General features: G+C 36.4%; 1 protein-coding gene across 1 annotated transcript in view; it reads left to right on the top strand.

Annotated features, from left to right (window-relative positions):
• Positions 1–9,355: 9,355 nt before the first annotated feature.
• Positions 9,356–20,577, top strand: part of ASTN1 (astrotactin 1) — a 512,206-nt gene continuing 500,984 nt past the window's right edge. Inside the window, exon 1 of the mRNA XM_031936933.1 lies at positions 9,356–10,323. Coding sequence (XP_031792793.1) covers positions 10,017–10,323 — 307 coding nt within the window. The 5' untranslated portion in view covers positions 9,356–10,016. The remainder of the gene's footprint in view (positions 10,324–20,577) is intronic.

The following is a 20,577-nucleotide window of genomic DNA, read 5'->3' as shown; positions in this document are numbered from 1 at the left end:
TTTTTGTTTTTAAAGGCACACTGGAGAAATCGGAACAGCAGCCGCCTTGTTTCTCCTAAGCAGGTGCTGCTGCTGAGCCTGCGAATTTAGATAGAGAGGAGAAGAGGGGCGAAAAGGAAAGTGTGAGGAAAGAATATTAATGGTAACCAGGAAGGGCTAAATTATGAAGGATTTTTATTGTAGAATGAGGATGCAAAATTGAACATTGTAGCCCCTACCTTACATATTGTACTGTCAAGAGGGAAGGTAGTCCTTGAAGAGAAAGCTTATCTACAGAGCATGAACTATAGGGATGAGCTTAGAGGAAGTAGAGTGTACATTGTGAAAAGAAAAAAAAATACTTTTCTTCCCTGAAAAATCTTAATTTCTTTCCTCCATTTATGAGTCATTACTCAAAACCCCTTAAAGAAGGAGAAAGATTCTTAATTTAGATTTCTTAAACGAGTCAACAACAGAGATTATTCTGCAATGGACTTTTTTTTTTCGAAGAAGAAGAGGATTATAAATTTTAGGGAATGTCACAAAATTATAAATCAAGGTATAAATCAAGGTGAACAAAAAAGTTCTGAAAAGTTTGATGTTTCAGAGAATGAGAGACAACAGGAAAATGGATATTACAATCTCATCTTTGCTAAAACCTTATCACAAAAACTCTACCTCTCTGCAGTGTGGGACAATTGCTGCTTTCTTTCACACCCATCTTGTCCCCAAACAAATAGTCATAGAGTACCAGGGGAATGGTTTGCTGAGTAGTTTTTTTTTTTTTTTTTTTTTTTTTTTTTGGTAATTCAATACAGACCCACCATAGAAATAGTGACTTCCAGCTTCTATTTTTCTATATACAGCATGCACAACTGCACTATGGTATTTTCAGTATAGTATATATAGCAGGAAGAGGCTGTGCTCTGAGTCTGAAGGCCTGAGTTCAAGTAGTGATTCTGCCAGTTCTGGGAATTTAGCCAAGTCATGTCACTTTTTTGAATCTATTTCTTCATTTATAAAATGAGAAAGTGGCATTGCGTAACTGGTGAGATCCTCTTCAGTTCTAAATCTGTATATTTCTTTTCCATAACTTTTTAGTGTCTAGGCTATGTTTGTATTGTTTCTGTTGGTTAAATTTATAAGTTCCTAAAGGATAAGAACTATCTCATTTTTTGTCCTTGCACCTTCAACATCTAGTAGGATTTTCTTGTACATCTAGACATAGAATAATTATTTAACTGAATTGAACTTAAGGAGGAGGGAACTGGATGTCACAATGCATAGAGTGCCAATTTCAGATTATAAAAGATCTGAATTAAAGTTTGGTCTTAAACATTTACTAGCTATGTGACCTTAGGCAAGTCACTTTGTTTCTGTTTAAATCACTTTCCTCATCTACAAAATAAAGACAATAAACCTCTTAGGGTTTTTGTGAAGACCAAATCATATAATAATTGTAAATTGCTTAGCCTAGTGCCTGACATACAGTAAATGCTTTTTCCTATTTATTGTCTTCATCATCATCATTTCTCTCAGTCATTTCTACTACATCTCTATACTAACTCTGGAATCAGAGGACATGGGTTCAAATTTAACCTCTAATATTTATAGGACATGGAAAAATCACTTAATTTTCTAATGTTTCAGCATCTTCCTTTGTGAAATGAAAGGATGAAATTATAGTGAAATTACATATATATAGTTAGGGATACATTTTCAGTCCAAAGATCTAACAAAAATGAAATTCTCTGAATTATTATTGAGCCAATAGTTAATGATAGAGGTCATACCTCTGTAGAGTTAACATATTATTGAGTATCTGATAAACAAAATCTGGTGGAGAAATGACTTGAAAGGAGGAATGAAATAGACTACTGACCTCAATTAAGAGAAAAATCACAGTCACAGGAAACAGAGATTTGGGAATAGCAACCAAGAATCTGAATACAGGAAACTGTATTTTCATATGCTCAAAATTGAAATCCCCTTTATCTATCATGTTATAAACCATTCTTGTTGTGTTATAAACATCACAGGATAAGCACCATGGATAGGTCACTTACATTTCAGAAAGCATTCAATGATGTATTTCTTAAGAATTCTTCATAATTCTAAAAATTGTTACCAAAATAAAAATAAAATAAAATATAAACTGTTCCAATGTTGTAGAGTCAATCAACAAAATGTTGATAAACATTTATTAAGGACCTACTATGTGCCAGGCACTGTGCTAAGTGCTGGGACTACAAAAAAAAAAAAAAAAAAAAGGCAAAAGACAATTTCTGCTCTCAAGGAGTTCACAGACCAATGGAAGGGATGACAGGCAAACAACTATGTAAAATAAGATTCATGCCAGATAAAATGGATATAATTAGCACAGGAAGGACACTAGAATTGTATGCAGAAGACTCAAAGTCAACATACATTTATTAAACAGTTACTATGTGTAAATAATGTATTAACTCCTGGAATACAAATAAGTTAAAACAGAGTTCCTGCCCTCAAGGAAGCTTTCATTCTAACAGGGGATACAAACAGCAATTACACAACTATTAATAATCTTCAATTTTTTGAATTAATAAGATCTAGATTCATGAAATGTTACATTACAAAAGAATATATACAATTAAATGCTGCTTGAGTGGTTCAGTCCATAGATGCTGCAAGAATATAAAGGTACATCACACTATCATTAGGGGAAAATTTCATGGAGAAGTTGAGATATGATCTGAGTCTTTGAAGGTAGGTGCCACCTAAATGGGAAGAGGCAGTCTTAGAGAGGTTGTTGGGTGCAATGAAAATAACTCTGAATTAGGGATCCAAGGGTCTTGGCTGAAATCTTATTTTTGCCACTTAGCAAATGCATGATTATGAGCAGAATATTTAACTTCCCTGGACCTTGGTTTCCTTCTCTGTAAAATGAGTACTAAAGGACATCTGAGGTTTCTTTCAGAAATAAATTTGTAATCTTAAAAAAAAAAAAGAGTTGACACTTTCCTAAGCAGCAAAGATATGGTATTTTAAAGGAGTCCTTTATGTACATTATTTCCTTTATAGATATTATTGAGCCTTTTAACAACCACAAGAGGGAGGTAGTACAGGCCTTTTACAGATAAGGAAACTAAGGCACAGAAAAGGCGTGTGACTTCTTTATCATCACATTGCAAGTAAATATAAGTAATAATTGACTCCCGTGGTTCCAGGTTTGGTCCTACTTTGGCCATACTTTTGACTTTCAATAGAAGTGAAGGGTAATTGGATTGGAAGGGGTAAAATGAATCAGATCATAAGCAAACATATAATTGCTTTCATATAGAACTTTAATGTTTATAAAGTATTTTTCTCCCAATAGTCCAGTGAAATAAAACAACCATTGTTATTTCAATTAAGAAAATTGAGACATAAATAAGTATGGTATGTTATTTGTCCATAGTTATGGCATGGGAATTCTGATATTCAAGAAATGTTAAATGTAGGATACAACTTATATTTTCTGACTCTAAATCTAGTGCTGTTTATGTTAGTCAGATGCAGGGAGTACCTGGAAATAAAGGATTGGAATTCAAAAGAGAGATAAGAACTGGAGATCTAAGAGACATCTGTACAGAAGGAACTTATTTCAACTGTTTATTTTTTTTCCCATTCATTTTCAAAAAGTTGAGTATAGTTAGTCTAATGATTTGCCTACAGTATCAGTTCCTCTCCCTTAACCCTATCCTCAGATCTTTCATTTCATCCACAAGGAAATTGTTCAGGTTCTTTGTTTCCCACAATAATCTCCCTCCCCATTCCAATCAGGATCATATTCAGTTCTAGAAATCAAATGACCTCAAAATGGTATGGTGTCTTCATATTTTTTTTTACCAGTCCCTTTTTCTCACCAAGATATGGAACCATCCATAAAAACTCCAAGTAACAACTGATTCTAAATTGATAGTTATTCATGAGAGGTAGTGGATAACAAGAATGAACAACATTTTGGTATAGCTGCTGTGCTACTCAAAGTACCCAGAGAAAAAAATAGCAAATAAATTAAACATATAGACCTCCCCCCCTCCAATTGATGGTTCACTGCTTTCTTTGAAGAAGCCCAAGGCACTTCAGAAAAAATATTTATGGGATACCAACCTATGGGAGCATGTGCACACATATGACATCTCTACACATCAGCTTTTGTACATTTCAGATGTTTGAAAATAAATGCTTTATATTGTTGTTGTTAGAAGAATAAAAATGGATATCTGAAAGGTTGTCTTATTCAAAGATATGCAGCAACTCAGCTAGCTCTGATAAACACCTTGGAAACCTAGTTCATTTTATTGGTGATAGATCATTTACCAAGCAATACAATTTGTTACGTATCTATTATGTGCCAGGCACAGTGCTAAGTGCCTGTGATACAAAAGGAAGCAAAAAACAATCCCTGATCTAAAGGAGCTCACAATCTGATGGGGAAGACAACACATATATACAGAGAAGTAATATACAAGATAAATAGAAAATATTTAACAAAGGGAAAGCACTAGAATTAAGAGGGATTAGGGAAGTTTTCTTTGAAGATGGGATTCTAAAGGAAGCCAGGAAATTGAGTATGAGGAGATAGGGAGAGAGAGCATTCCAGACATGGGTGACAGGCAGGGAAAATGCCCAGCACTGAGAATAGAATGTTTTGCTCATGAAGCAGCCAAAAAGTCAATGCTACCAGATCAAAGAGTATGGATTGGGGAATATGGTGAAAGATCTTTAGAAAGGGAGAAAGGGGATAGATTATAAAGGGCTTTGAATGACAAACAGAGCACTGTGTATTTAGTCCTGACCAAAAAGAGCATTTTATATTTTCTCCTGGAGAGAACGGGAAGCTACTGGCATTAATTGAGTAGGGAGGAGACATGATCAGACTGTTTTAGGAAAATCATTTTGGTGACTGAATGGAGGATAGATTGGAATGGGCAGAAATATGAGGCAGGCAGACCCACTAGTAGTAGTCTGTTGCAATCGTCCAGGTGTGAGATGATGAGGGGCTTCACCAGAGTGGTGGCAATGCCAGAGGAGAGAAGAAATGACATGAAAATGAAAGTGACAGAACTTGGCAACAGATTCTGAACATGGGGAATGAGCCAGGATGACAACTAAGTTGTGAGCCTGAGAGATGGGGAAAGTATAGTGCCCTGTACAGCAAAAGGAAAAGGGGAGTGGGATAGCTGAGGGGGAAAGATAATGAACTCTGTTTTTGAACATATTCAGTTTAAGATGTCTATTGGACAACCACTTCAAGATGTTTGAAAGGCTGTTGGAAATATGAAATGGAAGGTCAGAAGAGAAGACAGGGTAGAAGAGGTAAATTTAAGAATGGTCAGCATAGAGCAAAACAAGCAGAACCAGGAATACATTGTACACAAGGACAGCAAGAATGTGTGATGATCAACTATGAAAGCCTTGGTTCTTCTCAGTGGTTCAGTGATCTGAAGCAATCCCAATAGACTTTGGATGAAAAAAATGCTATCTGCATCCACAAAAAGAACTAAGGAGACTGAATGTAAATCAACACATACTATGTTCATTTCTTTTTTTTTTTTCTCTCTCCCATGGTTTTTCCCTTTTGCTCTGATTTCTCACTCCCAACATGATTCACAAAGCAACATGTATTAAAAATAAATAAACTTAATACACTAAAAATAATTGACTAATTAATTAAAAATAGAATTTTCAGCATAACAATGGTCATAAAATCCAGGAGCTCATGGGATCATTAAATGAAATAATAAAGAGGAAGAATCAAAGAGGACACCCATAGCTAAAGGGCACAAACTGGATAGCAAAGAAAACAGGGAAGAAATGGGCAGAGAGGTAAGAAGAGAACCAGGATAGAAAGGTGTCTCCTAAACCTAGAGAAGAGAGTATCAAGGAGGAGAGACTGATCAATGTGAAAGACTGCAGAACAGTCACAGATGAGGACTGAGAAAAAGTAACTTGATTTTGCCAGCTGAAACCATTGGTAACCTGGAAAGAGTAATTTCAATTCAATGATAAAAGTGGAAGTCAAATTGTAAGTGTTTAAGAAGAGAGTGAAAGGAACTTGGAAGCCCCCTTTTTAGGTAGTTCTCTCAAATAATTTAGCCTCAAAGGGCTGAAGAAATAAAGGGTGATATCAGGGATGGAAAGATCAAAGGAAGGTGTTTTTTTTTTTTCCAGGATGGGGGAAACATGGACCTTTTATGGATAAAAGGAAATGAACCAGTAGACAAGTAGAAAGGTTGAAAATATATGATAAAGAAGGGATGCCAGCAGAAGAAATCTATTGGAGGATACCTGGATCAGGTAGTGGAGTTAGCCTTGGTAAGGAATAAGGCCATCTCACCATGTTGCAAAAATGTGAATGAGGAGATAATGTCAGAAGGCTTTCGAGAGATATGAAATGAGAAGGACCTCATAGTCAATTATTCCTTTATAATATGAGGCAAGGTAAGCTCCTTGAGGGCAATTATTTTTTTTTCTTTTCTTTTTTGTCTGGCCTTTATTTGTGTCTCCAGCATTTAGTAGAGTATCAGGTATATATTAGATACTTCATAAATACTTATTAACTTACATTGTATTGAAATGAGTGACTGTATTCTAGGATTAGATCATCCTATCATATACTGAACCTGGAAAGAATTTTCACAGTGATCTGTTCTAAATAGTGAACTCCGGAGTGGTTAAATGGCTTACCGAAGGTTACACAGCTAATAATAGTCAGATCCTAATATTGAACCAAAGATTTCTAACTCCAAACTCAGTGTTCTCTACATAACTTCGTGATTGGCTTTTGTCTGACAGACCTTTGAGGCTATTATTGTGATATTATCCTTTGCCTCAGTCCCTCCTTACATATTCTGCAAAATTTGCTCACTGTGGCCTGTGGGATACAGCATTTGGATAACTCAGAGGAACATTTAGAGATATTCTTGATATGTACTCTTTCCAAAGTTGAAACTTTGTTTCAATCCCTCCAACTTGTTATTGTTGCCATCACTGCCAAATCATATAGCACTTCTGCGGAGATAAAAGTTTGTTTTCTTTTGTTTTGTTTAGTTCTGTTTTACCAGAATTATTTTTCCAGCATCCAATCCATCCAAGAAACAACTTTCCACTTTCCATCAGAAGTTCTGTAAAATATCATGTCTTCCTGGAATAATCTAATCACCTAAAATTTCTTCACCATTATGTAGACTGATTCAGTTTTTGAATATTCCATGCTTTTTCAACCCATTAACTTGCATCTCCCCTCTGATTGGAGATAGGGATAGTAGAGCAATAAACTCCCAATGTTTTCTATTGTTGAGGCCTCAGAGTTTTGAAGATATCTGTGTTTTCCATTAGCAGTTCTGCTAGTCAGTCAGAGGAGGAGGGTTCCTCCTGTTTCATGCCCCCTTTCTCTCCCTATTAAGTTTCCTGTTTTGTGTACTTCCCCCCTCCATTATTATTGTAAGCTCTTTGAGGGCAAGAACTGTTTTTTTTTCTTATTTGAATCCATAATCCTTAGTGCAGTACCTGGAATATAGTAGGCATTTTAAAATGCTTATTGAGTTAAATCGAGTCATAGGATGCAATTTCTTTTATAATCCTAAAATTAATAACCAATTCCCCCCTTCCCTATAGGAATTTCATTGCATAATACTTTTATCTACTATCTACATACGTGAAAAATGTCATCCAAAGAGATCCCATCCAATCCCCAGTATTAAATCGTGAGCCAAAGATGGAATATTTGTAAGATAAATAGTAGTTGTTTATGGTGCAATATGAAAACAAAATGAAATCTATCTCTAATAATCTAATAATAAGATGAAAGATCTTTCAAAATGTAGGACTTTTTGTGCAGAGATGTATAGAGGGTTTGGAGGTAAGAATCCATTCCAGTTCTTAAATCTTATTGTAACCTGGATCACCAACATCTCTTTTCTTAATAGCAGAAACATGCTTGATAATACTATAAATTGGGATTCTAGTGAGTGAAACAAAATGCAAACACTACTCAACAGATCAAAGATAAACTCTGAACTTAGGACAGGAAAGAATGTCCACAAGAAGACTAAAAGCATTTCGAAGTAGGGTATCTGAGATAATGGTATAATAAATTTTACACTGATGTGTATCTCAACTATTAACTTTTCTAAGTAATCAAGATTCGGGACTTAAGGGGTTTAATCATTTACATCATAGTAGATTTTGTTAGACTATAAGAATTTTAATAGAGTGTACTTTGTATCAAACCTATACACATTTAAGGTATATATGTGATCCTGATCAATAAAATTGAAGAGTTCTAACTGAATTCTTTCTCCTGGCCTCCTGATTATCACACTCTTCATCTCACTATAGGAGCTGGACTCCAATAGAGATGCATAGTAGTTCAAGTTCCTGAGGGATTGTGAGTGTCATTTACCTTCTGAGAGACTGAGTGCAGAGCTGTATTACCTAAGTATTTGGGGAGCACTTTTGCTAGTGATTGACTACAGCTTAAGTAACAATTTATTTGTATGTTAGCTGCCAACATACTCAATATGTTGAAAATACTTTATTATGTCTGTCATTCTTTTGAAAAAGGAAGGCCACTGGGCAGCTAGGTGGCACAGTGGATAGAGCACCAGCCCTGAAATCAGGAGAACCTGAGCTTAAATCAAATGTGGCTTCAGACACTTAACACTTCCTAGCTCTGTGACCCTGGGCAAGTCAATTCACCCCAAATTCCTCAGTTAAAAAACAAAAGAAGAATGAAAAATGAAGGTTATCTAATATTAATGGAAATTAATCTTATGTGGATGATTTCCCATCCTAGGACATTTGTTAAATATCTTATGCCTATAATTATAAGAAGGATGTTAAGTTAGTATGCACACACAACTATACACACTCAAATATTTCTTTCTGATTTAATATTAATATTTAACATTAGTGCAATATTCCTATTTGAAAACTTTACTTTTTCTTCCTTTTTTCTCCTCAGATTGATTTTTAAAAAAATCTTTTTTTTTTCTCTTTCACATTTGCAGCCTTAGTGTAGCTACATTTCTTTTCCTGTCAAAAGTATAATTTCTGGCACCTATACCACACTAAACAATCACCTGCGTATATAGTTTCCCTAAAAAAAAAAAAAATGAAACAGAGTTGAGATAGTCAGACCTGGAGATAAAAACTCCAGTCTATTATTTTGCATCACACATTAAGACTTGCTTTGGGTACCTGAGTAAAAGTCACAGCGCCCTCCAAATTCCTTTAAAATGTTCTCCCAAACAATGTTAAATATATTCTCATTCTCCTTTTCCTCTACGCTCATCTCCCCAAAAATCAAGTCCAACTGTTGGAGCAGAAATAACAAGATTGAGTAGTTAGCGAGAAGAGGAATGTTTAGATACTAAAATAAACTGGAGAGGGTCATCAAAAATCATATTCATGGTTCATTTCAAAAATGTCCTTTAAGGAGTGAGTGAGTGTGTGTGTGTGTGTGTGTGTGTGTGTGTGCTTGCGCGCTTCGCCTCCACCTAGTCCACTGAGCCATCTGAATGATGCCAGGGGAAGATTTTGCATTGCAAAGTCTGATTGGAAAAAAAAAAAAAAAGCACCAATTCAGGTAGTTAATAGCGGAGTGGGTGCTAGAGCTGGGGAGATGCGAAGGAGAAGGAGCAGCCCAAGCCGTCAGCTCGGGGGGCTGACCTGATTCTCTGAAATCCTTAGCTCGCTTTCTCCTTCCTCTCGCCTGCCTTCCCCCTTTCGGGTCTTTGCTGTCCCCCCGTGTTTTCCCTTTTTAGTGCTCGCAGCCCTGAAAACAAAGAAATCCGGCTCCGGGTGCATCGGGGCTCAGGCGGTGAGTGCACCTCACCAGGGAGGCAAGCGGGCTACTGCTCTCCTACCCCTGGACTAAGGCTTTCCCCGCTCGGGGTCCACATCTCCTCCCAAACCCCCCACCCTCCTCCCCTCCCTCCCTCCATCCCTCCCTTCGCTTCCCTTCCTCCCCCACCATCTCAGCGCTGGGAGGAAGGCGAACGACGCTCAAGATGGCTTTAGCCCGGCTCTGCGCCCTGCTCGCCTGCTGCTGGATGCCGGCGGCTGTGCTGGCTACCGCCGCCGCCGCCGCGGCCGGCGGAGGAGGAGGAGACGGGGACCCATCCAAGGAGCTGGAGTGCAAGCTGAAAAGCATCACAGTGTCGGCGCTGCCCTTCCTGCGGGAGAACGACCTCAGCATCATGCACAGCCCCTCGGCCTCCGAGCCCAAGCTCCTGTTCTCGGTGCGCAATGACTTCCCCGGGGAAATGGTGGTTGTGGACGACCTGGAAAACACAGAACTCCCCTACTTCGTGCTGGGTGAGTCCCCGGGGAGGCCCCTTCCTCCCAGCCCCCACTCTCGCTCTATACATATACACACTGATGCGCGCACACACATACACACACGCACACACAGATATACACACACACACACCCACTCGCTTGCTAGCTCGTTGCGACCTACCCCCTCCCCCCCATCGCTACCTTAATAGATCCGCCCCGACACTGTCTTCTCCACACCCATATGCAACACACAATCGCCTGTACGTAAGAGCTTTTCCTACCTTCAACCAGAACACTCTTTCCCCACAGTAACAGCTCCTTCTGCCCCTCACACGCACCTCTTCCCCTCAAAGGACACATATTCGGAGTCTTCATATAGCCAACTTCCAGCACTGCGACCTCTCTGGATAGGTGGCTACTGGCAGGGCATTTTCTGTATGCCCCATGGCATCAGACCACTCACAGCCGTAATTCCCCTTTCCCGACACTCCCTAGCTACCATAGTCTCGACCTCTCCTTCTCTATCAATTCACCCTAGCAGAGATTTCTTGAGTATGTCCCAAACCTTGCTATTCTTCATCACTTTAGTAAGAATCCACAGGCCACACTCTACCAGACAAGATTACTCTTTGCTTTGCTTCTCAGAAGCCCTCGCCCTTTTATTGCCATGTGATCAGTCTTGCTTCCATTCACTTAGCTGTAGCTTTCTTTATCCTGGTTTTCCACTTGAACCAAATGTCCAGTCTCCAAAACAGATGGGAACATACACCTGACCCATCCAACTATAATCTGTTGATGCCTACCTCTTCACACACCTTCATAACCCTAAGCTACAGCAACAATTCATTCAAATAAGCTGATTTTTTTGTACCACACACTATCTAACATAGGCATACATCTCAGCTTTCCTGTATGCTAAATGAACTTAAGTGAAGAGCAGAATGAAATATTGATTTATAGTCATTCTTTCTCCTGATGATCACATCCCACTTCACCCCCATCTCTCAGCTTACAAAACTCACTTATATAAAAGCACATCAACAATATCTCTTTAACCTCTTTTCCAACATCCTTCATATTGTATGGATTTCAACAATGTTTGCAACTTATTAGTCCATTTTGAAGAGGGTCACAAAAAACAGAATCCTGTTTATGTGACTCACTCAACTAAAATGACTACAACTTTGTCTTTCTCCTCATTAGGCTACATGCCTGACATCCCTCTTCTCACTAGGCAATATCCTGTCATTTTCCAATCCAAATAAAAATTCCAATAATGTAGCATCCCCATTCTTATTAAACCTAAGGGAAAAAAATCCAAACTCTACACCATGTACGCTCCCAACTCACAGCAAACACTAAATATCCCACAGACCGTTTCAATGGCATAAGGACCTTCCCAGCCAAAGTTCAGTTTGTATGAACATGCCTTGTAAGTTGGCTCCATATAAGCAGTGAGGCACGCTGTATGCTTCTTAGCACCTCCCACTCCCACTCCTCTATCTAAAGGCACCTTTATTTCCAAAATGGCAAATCACATTCATGAAAACCATATGGAATATGGAGGAGTAAAACTTTTATTTCCTGGATGGAAATCAGTGATCTCATAAATTGCCCACCCTTTCAAAAAAGTGGATTTCAAACTCTCAGGTTCAGCATGGTGGGGACCAAATTTGTCCAACCAAATTTTTTTACTGGTATTTTTTGGTTTTAATGGGGAAAAAAGTTGAGTTATAGCTCACAATGGAAACCTTGTAGATTCATCTGTCTTTGAACCCATTCCTATCTATATTGAATATTGAGTTGCAGGAGTAATTAAATGGGTATTTGTGACTCTGGCAACAGCATGATGAGGTGCAGGTGTATCAGTTCATTACATTATATGGCATGTGGTGGAGGAAATGGGGGAGCAATAATGTGTATGCAGAGTTTGTACTCTTGGCTGAGTACTTTAGTGTTAACTATGCATGAAGTAGGCCTTGGACATTTTGTGAAAGGAAGGAGCCAGGGTGACTGGGGTGCAGAATGCTTATCCTTGAATCCCAGAGCTAAGGCCCAAGGCCACGAACTCCAACCAGGATATCTAGTATATAATGAAAGGTTAGATACAAGGAAATGGGTTCTCTGAGTTTCTGTACAATACTGCTCACTGTAGAGGCCTGATGAAGTAGCTATGGTAACCTGCTATCCTAACCTTTATATCACTCCTCTTTCACTTTGAGACTGGTTATACTTTTTGGCAAACACCCATTTCTTTTTCCCTTCCCTAAAAGTCAATAATAGGCCTTCTTGTGTATGGAGGTGCCAACATCCATCATACTAGGTTTGATATTTTACACAGGGCATAAGTCATCATGTGAGGTGGGAGTGTGTTAATTTGAAAATTTAGACCCCTTCACCCTAGCAAATACCAGAGGGGCAAGAAGGACTATGTATAGCTTCATTTTGAGGAATTGCCTGCCTGAACCATTGATCTTTCGTTAGTTTTTTATAACTATTAGAAGAATTCAAATCAAACAGTAAGTATTTTTTGAAAGCCCCTTTCTAATAATGCATATACAGACAATAAGGCATGAATTCCTGTTCTCAAGAGGCTTATAATCTAGTTGGGATAGACAAGACTTACATGTGAAGCAAGATAATAATCAAAAACAAGCAGATTCCTTTTTAACACTTCAAAAGATCTATGATTTTATCCTTATCCATCAAGGCAAATTCCAAGATCTCTATACCGCCATATCTTATGAAATATTTTTCGTGAGTTTCTGTGGTAAAAATCTTAATTCTATTCAATAAGTATTAATTAAATGACAACTGTATTCTTGATTTTATATATTAGTTTGTTATCTTCCCCACTTAGAGTGTGAGCGCCTTGAGAGCAGGTACTATCTTCCTTCTATTTGTCCACAGTGCTTACTTAGCGCAGTATCTGGCACAAAGGAAATAATTAACACATGTTTAATGGTTATTGATTGAGCAATATAAAGATTAAAAAATGTCTGTCTTCAAGAAGTTTCCCTCTGAGATTATGTTCCATTGACCATATATAAACACCTTGTTTGTACATAGTTGTTGATATGTTATTCCTCTTCCCATTATCCCCATTGGAATGGGAGTTCCTTGAGGACAAGGATTAGTCTATTTAGCATGCAGCAAAAGCTTAACTCATGCTAATTATTGATAGATAGATAGATTGACTGATTGAAATAAGAGGACAAGGAAAGGCTTCCCATAAGAGACAGTGCCTGAATTGTTCTTTGAAGGAAGCTAAGAATTGTGGGAGGTGGAGGTGAGAAAATAATGCAACTTTCAATATGGGACATAGTTAATGGAAAGGCACAAAAGGAGAGATATGAAAGGCTAAATTCCAGGAACACCTAATAGGTTGGCTCAGGTCCATTGGGCTGGAACTTTGACTGGGTGAAAGACAATAATAATTTTTATCATTTATTGGTAAGGAATTGATGAGCTTAAAAAAAAAAACTAAATTAGCAAAGCAGGGAAGAAACCAAATGCCTTCTCTGTTCTCAAAGGATTTCTATCATAATTCTTGGTATGTTCAAATTTGAGAAATCAGATCACCTAAAGTCATATCTATACTATTATGAAATAAGGGACTAAAATTTTAAGGCAGAAAGTATATGTATGTCCAATTATATGGTATAGATTGTATAGGAGAAGATTATAGGAGAAAGACATTAGTATTCCTGAAAAAGTGAAATTTGACATGGGTCTTGTAGAATGAGTAAAGAGGAAGGAGGGAAATTAAGATGGAATCTAGGTAGTATACTAGATAGAGAGCTATGCCTGGAGTCAGGTAGAACTGAGTTTAAATCCAGATTTAGACAATTTTTAAGTCACTCTCCCTGGTTAAAATACTTCAAGCTCTGTCTGCCTCAGTTTCTTCGATTATAAAATGGAGGTAATAAGATTATTTATTTCCCAGGATTTGTTGTGAGGATAAAATAACTGTAAAACACTTTTCAAACCTTAAAGTTCTCCATAAAGCTAGCGATTATTGTTAAACTGGAGGAAACCATCCAAGGAAAGATATAGACATAAGCAGAAGCATGAGATATGTGTACGATACTAAAGGCAATGACTAGGGTATAGGCAAATGTTCATAATTTCCTAGATTATGGAAGGGGTCAGGCTAAATAATTCAGACAATAAAGAACCAAGGAAGGTTTGTTTTTTTTTTGTTTTTTTTTTTTTTTTTGCCCAGGCTTATTCCATTCTCTAGGAAACAGTCACCAAAATCATTCTAAATCTAGTGTTCTTGGTTAAGTCCTAGACCTGATCCTTAGTCCTGGAATGAAAATATCTTTCTGTTTGTTTTCCTGTTTATTCTTTGTGAAAGGATAACTGTTTCCAAAAAATTAGGTTGAATTTGAACTGAAAGCAAGTTACTTAGTGATCATTCCCAAGTTGAATTTGGGAGAAAATTTTCTTTATTGTTCCCCTTCTGCTACATCAATGTTTCCTAACCATGTTTTAGGGTTGGTTTATATTTATTTATTTATTCATTTTAACATTTCACTACTATCCCTAGTTATTTCAAGAGGCATCAGAAAAATATCAAGAAATTCTCTATACAAAGATAATTGTGTTCTGCTTTGAGAAGCTAGAAGAATTGATTACCAAAAAAAAAAAAAAAAAAAAAAAAAAAGTATACAAATAAAAGCTGTTACAATTTTAAGAATTTGTAAAATTTTTAATTTTTATTTTTTTCCAGTTTTGGCTCGTCTTATACATGTCAAACAGGGCATTTATTAAGGGCTTAATATATGCCTGGAACTGTAATTAATACTAGAGATGCAATTATGAGCACACACACAAAAACATCTTTACTTTTAAGTACTTTATATTCTAATGAAGGAAGATAACATATAAATGGAAAGTGGAAAGAAGTTGGTCAATAGTAGAAAGAAAAAGTCAGAGAGTTGGGTGGGGAGTGAAACAAATTACATGATATAAGATTTGAGGTTTAACTTGGAGTATGAGTCTTAAGTTCCCTCCTCCAATATTAGGGTAATTTAGACTCAAATCTCAATCACAACTTTTTTGGGGGGGTGTTTTCTCTACTCCGCTATTCTCTGTTGTCTTCTCTCCTGTTTCTGGTGTAGAAAGAACATTGTACCTTTGTGGTACTAAGGAAAAATTAATGACTTTGGAAATAAAGGATCTGGGTCCATGTCATTAGTTTTGTTACATATTACTGTGGCCCTTCCTCTACCCCCACCTTCTTCCTCACTTTAGTTTCTTCAACTATATGATAAAGAGATTAGACTAAGTAAATTCCAAACTCCCTTAAGCTCTAAAATCCTATGTACTCTTCTGGATTTTATCTACCTATGTTGTTCCTCGTGCCTCTTTTTTTTTTTTTTTTTTTTTCTGATTTAATGTTTTATTTTCCCCAGTTACATGTAAAACATTTTTTTAATATATTTTGACTTGCAGATTGCTTCCCTTCCTCCCTCCTCAACCTCACTCTCATTTAGGAGACACATGTGAAATTATGTAAAACATTTTGATAAGAGACATGTTGAGAAAGAAAACATTAATCTCCTCCTACCTCCCCAAAATAAAATCCTCAAGAAGAATAAAGTAAAAAAAAAAAAAAATAGTATGCTTCAATCCATGAAGCAGATACAATTAGTTCTTTTCTGGGTATGGATAGCATTTTTCATCATAAGTCCTTCAGAATAGTTTTGGATTCTTGTGTTGTTGAGAATAGAAAAGCCATTCGTAGATGATCATCCTACAACAATGCTATTACTTTGTACACAATACATTTTACTTTGCATGAGTTCATGGAAAAATTTCCAGGTTTTTCTGAGAGTTTCCTGCTCCTTGTTTATCATAGAATGATAGTATTCCATCATAATCACATACCACAATTAATTCATCCATTTCCTAATTGATAGACATCCCTTCAATTTTCAATTCTTCACTTTGAGAAAAAAGCTCATGTATATATTTTTGTCCATATAAGTCCTTTTTCTTTTTAAAAATCTCTTGGGATACATATTTAGTAGTGGTATTGCTGAAGATCAAAAGGTATGCATGGTTTTATAGCCCTTTGGGTATATTTCCAAATTACTCTATAGAATGTTTGAATCAGTTCACAATTTCACCGACAGTGCTTCAATTTCTCATTTTCCCCACATTTCCTCCAACATTTGTCATTTTCTTTTTCTGGCCCATTAGCCAGTCTAATAGACATGAGGTAATATCTTAAAATTATTTTAATTTGCATTTCTTCAATCAGTAGTGAATAAGAGTATTTTTAAAATTTGGTTGCAAATAGATTGATTAATTTATCTGAAAACTGTTCATATTTTTTGTTCACATTTCAATTGGGGAATGGCTGTTAATTTATTATTTTTTTTAAAACAAATTTGACTCAGTTCTTTATATATTTGAGAAATGAGGCCTTCATTAGAAGTACTTAATTCAAAAGTCTTTTCACAAATACTGTTGCTAACTGAACCCCCCCATTCTATTTTATCTTTCCTTTCACTCTGTCCCTTCTCAAGTGTTTTGCTTCTAAACATCCCCTCCCCCAATATCACCCCCCTTTTATCACCCTCCCCTTTCTCATTTGCCCTTTTCCTCTTTTATTTCTATAGGGCAAGTTAGATTTCTATATTAAGTGTGCATTTTATTTCCTCTTTGAGCCAATTCTGATGAGAGTAATATTTATTCACTCCCCTTTCCTTTCTCTTCTTCCCTTCCACATTAAAAGTTTTTTCTTGCCTCTTCTATGGCAGATAATTTATGCCATTACACCTCTCCTCTTTTCTCATAGGACCTTTCTCTCACTCTTCAACTTTATTTTTTAGATATTATTTCTTCATATAAAATCAAATTTCTTTCCTCTGTCTCTATATATTCTTTCTAAGTGCCCTAATAATGAGAAAGTTCTTAAGAATTATAAGTATCATCCTCCAAGGTAGAATGTAAACATATTAACTTTATTAAGTCCATTATGATTTCCCTGTTCTGATTACCCCTTTATGCTTCTCCTGAGTTCTATATTTGAAAGGCAAATTGTCTATATAATTCTAGTCTTTTTACCATGAATGCTTGGAAGTCCTCTGTTTCATTAAATATCCATCTTTTTCCCCTATAAGATTATATACTGTTTTGTTAAATAGATGATTCTTGGTTGTAATCCTAGCTCCATTGCTCCCTGGAATATCTTTTAATGTAGAAGCTGCTAAATCTTATGTTATTCTGACTGTGACTGCACTATATTTGAATTGTTTCTTTCTGGATGCTTGCAATATTTTCTCCTTGACCTGGAAGTTCTGAAATTTTGCTATAATATTCCTTGGAATTTTCATCTTTTGACTCTCTCAAGAGGTGATTGGTGGATTCTTATAATTTCTATTTTACCCTCTGGTTCTATAATATCAGGGCAGTTATCATTTATTTATTTATTTGCTAAGGCAATTGGGATTAATCCATCCCCCCTTTTTTTTCTTGATTCCTCATACCCCCCCCCCCCCCCCTGGGGTCATACAGCTAGGAAGTCTTAAGTGTCTGAGGCCAGATTTGAACTCAGGCTCTCCTGACTGCAGGGCTGATGCGCTATCCACTGTACCATCTAACAACCCCATTATCTATAATTTCCTGAAAGATATTGTGTAGGTTAATTTTTGATCAAGTTTTCAAGTAGTCCAATAATTTAAAAATTATCTCTCCTGGATCTATTTTCCAGATCAGTTGCTTTTTCAATGAGATATTTTCATTGCTTTCTTTTTTTTCCATTTTTTTGGTTTTGTTTTCCTTTTTTTTCTTGATTCCTCATAAAATCATTAGTTTCCTCTATTTGCTCAATTCGAATTTTCTCCATTTTTTCCTTTTTTATTATAAAGCCTTTTATTTTCAAAACATATGCATCAATAATTTTCAAAATTCACCCTTACAAAACCTTGTGTTCTATTTTTTTTCCCACCTTTTCCCTACCCCCTTCCCTAGATGACAAGTAATCATATATATATATATGTATGTATATATATATATATATATATATATATATATATATATATATATTTAATATGTGCATCAATTTGAATTTTTAAGAATTATTTTCTTTGGTGAGCCTTTGTACCTCATTTCCTCATAAGACATTTTCCTCATTGGATTTTTGTACATCTTTTTGCACCACTCTCATTTCTTTTCCCATTTTTTCTTCTATCTCTTTTACTTGATTTTCAAAATCCATTTTAAAATCCCTGTCTTCCCCAGCCTGAGAGTAATTTTTGTTTTTCTTAGAGGTTTTGGATGTAGTACTTTTGACTTTGCTATCTTCTTTTGAGCGTGTGTTTTGATCTTCCTTATCACCATAGGAACTTTCTATGGTCAGAATCTTTTTCTGTTTGCTCATTTCCCCAATCTATTACTTGAATTTTTAACTTTTCATTAAAGTAGGACGCTTTTTACAGGGCAGAGGATGCAATGTTCTATGCTTCAGGGATTTTGTGCATCTGTTTCTGGAGACCAGTAAGTTTGCAGTTCTTCCAAGATGGTATGATCTGAGAAGTATGTTTATTATTCTCCTGGCCTATACTCTGGTCTTTGAGTTCCTACAGCACTCTTTTCTATGTTGGAACTATGAGGAGGATCCTTGTAAGTTCCAGTGTATGTTCCTCCTTTCCTTGGGACCGTGAACCAGAACTGCATCTGGATCTGAGTGTGAGCAAAGCAACAGAGTCCTGCCTCAGTGTTAGCAAAGAGACTCCTGTAATCTTCTAACTGGCTCTTTGGCACCATTTTCATGTGTGGGTTGAGACCTCTAGAATGATGATTCAGTGGCTTCCAAGGACCATTCTTGGTTTGCTGGGACTCTTCTTACACCCTACTGTGACAAATCTTTCCTGATGATTTTTCAAGTTGTCCTTGGTATCTGTGGGTTGAAAGGTCTAGAAACTGCCACTGCTGCCAGTGAGTCAGAGATCCCAAGGTCTGCTCCTGGTTTACTGGTGCTGAGGCTGTGCTGATATGGCCTGTGCTGGACTGGATTTCATTTTTACTCTGGTACAATAAACCTTTGCGCTGACCTTATAAGTTATCTTTGACTGGAAAATTGTTCCACTCCATATATTGATGGGTCCTGACACTCTAAAATTTGTTTAGATTCATTTTTAAAAAGTATTTGGAGGGTTTTGGGGGAAAAGTTGTGTAAGTCCCTGTCACTGCTCCTTCTTTTCACTGTGCCTTTCCCAGTCCCTTTGATTCTTGAGGAAAATTTGGAAGCTTGGGATGAAAGATAGATTAATACAAGGGAAAGGTTTCCTCCTTCTTTCCATCTTCAGTTATGGTTGGACTCTGTATAGCAAAAGTGAAACTTGGCTCCTTTGCTGGTCCAGGTGGGATACTAATGCTATCCATATTTTAGATGATCAGATTCTTTAATTTGATTCTCTGGTAATGTTTCTCAGAAGTGCCTTCAGATGCCCAGAAGATTTATATTCTAATCTATTCCTTACAATAATGTACATCTTGGAGGCTCATATCCTAAAGAGATCACTTCCAGAGGTTTCCCTTAATCCTCCCAAATTCCTATCCTTACCACCAATGTATATCAACTCAATAAAGTTTGCAAGACAGTGACCAGGTTAGGTGCTGTAGGAAATATAAAATCCTTATCTTTGAAAAGTTTAGATTGGAGTTGAAAGACAAGTTATAGATACATGAAAAGTAAATTACCACTCAGGTCTTCTCTCATTATTTACTATCAATGTGGTGGTGGGTCATTTCTTCTCTGTGGAACTCAGTTTCCTCATGTGAAAAAAGAGTACATGATCTCTGAGGTTGTCCATTTCTGAATCTTACAAATACCTGAAAAAACAGTATTTATTATAAAATTAGATGCCTTCCCAAATTGATTGTTTTGGGGTAAGTGTTGTGTTGTTTGTTTATGTTTTTTTAAAAACAAAAAAAATGGGAAAAAATCTCTTGCCATAATTCTCACTCTTTGACAACTGATTTTCATATTGAGAAACTCAGTAAAGTTACATATATATATGTAATATATATATATATTAGTTAATTGTATGTTTTAATCTTGAGGTTGAAGTTAAGTTAAAGTTAAAGAACATGATGATTAATCTTGGCAAGTTAATCATAATAAAATACATTTGATGCACCCAACCCCCAATTACCCTTCTATTCCACCCTTCCAGTGTTGTTGAATAATTGCAAAATCTTTGTTTAGGTTCAAAGATGAATTCAATGTACGAATCTTTTTTTTTTTTTTTTTTTTTTTTTAGTTTGTTTGCT

This window comes from Sarcophilus harrisii, chromosome 4, assembly GCF_902635505.1.
Source record: "Sarcophilus harrisii chromosome 4, mSarHar1.11, whole genome shotgun sequence".
NCBI classification, from domain to species: domain Eukaryota; kingdom Metazoa; phylum Chordata; class Mammalia; order Dasyuromorphia; family Dasyuridae; genus Sarcophilus; species Sarcophilus harrisii.
The sequence above is the reverse complement of the archived record's forward strand: the minus strand, read 5'-3'. Positions and strand labels throughout refer to the sequence as shown.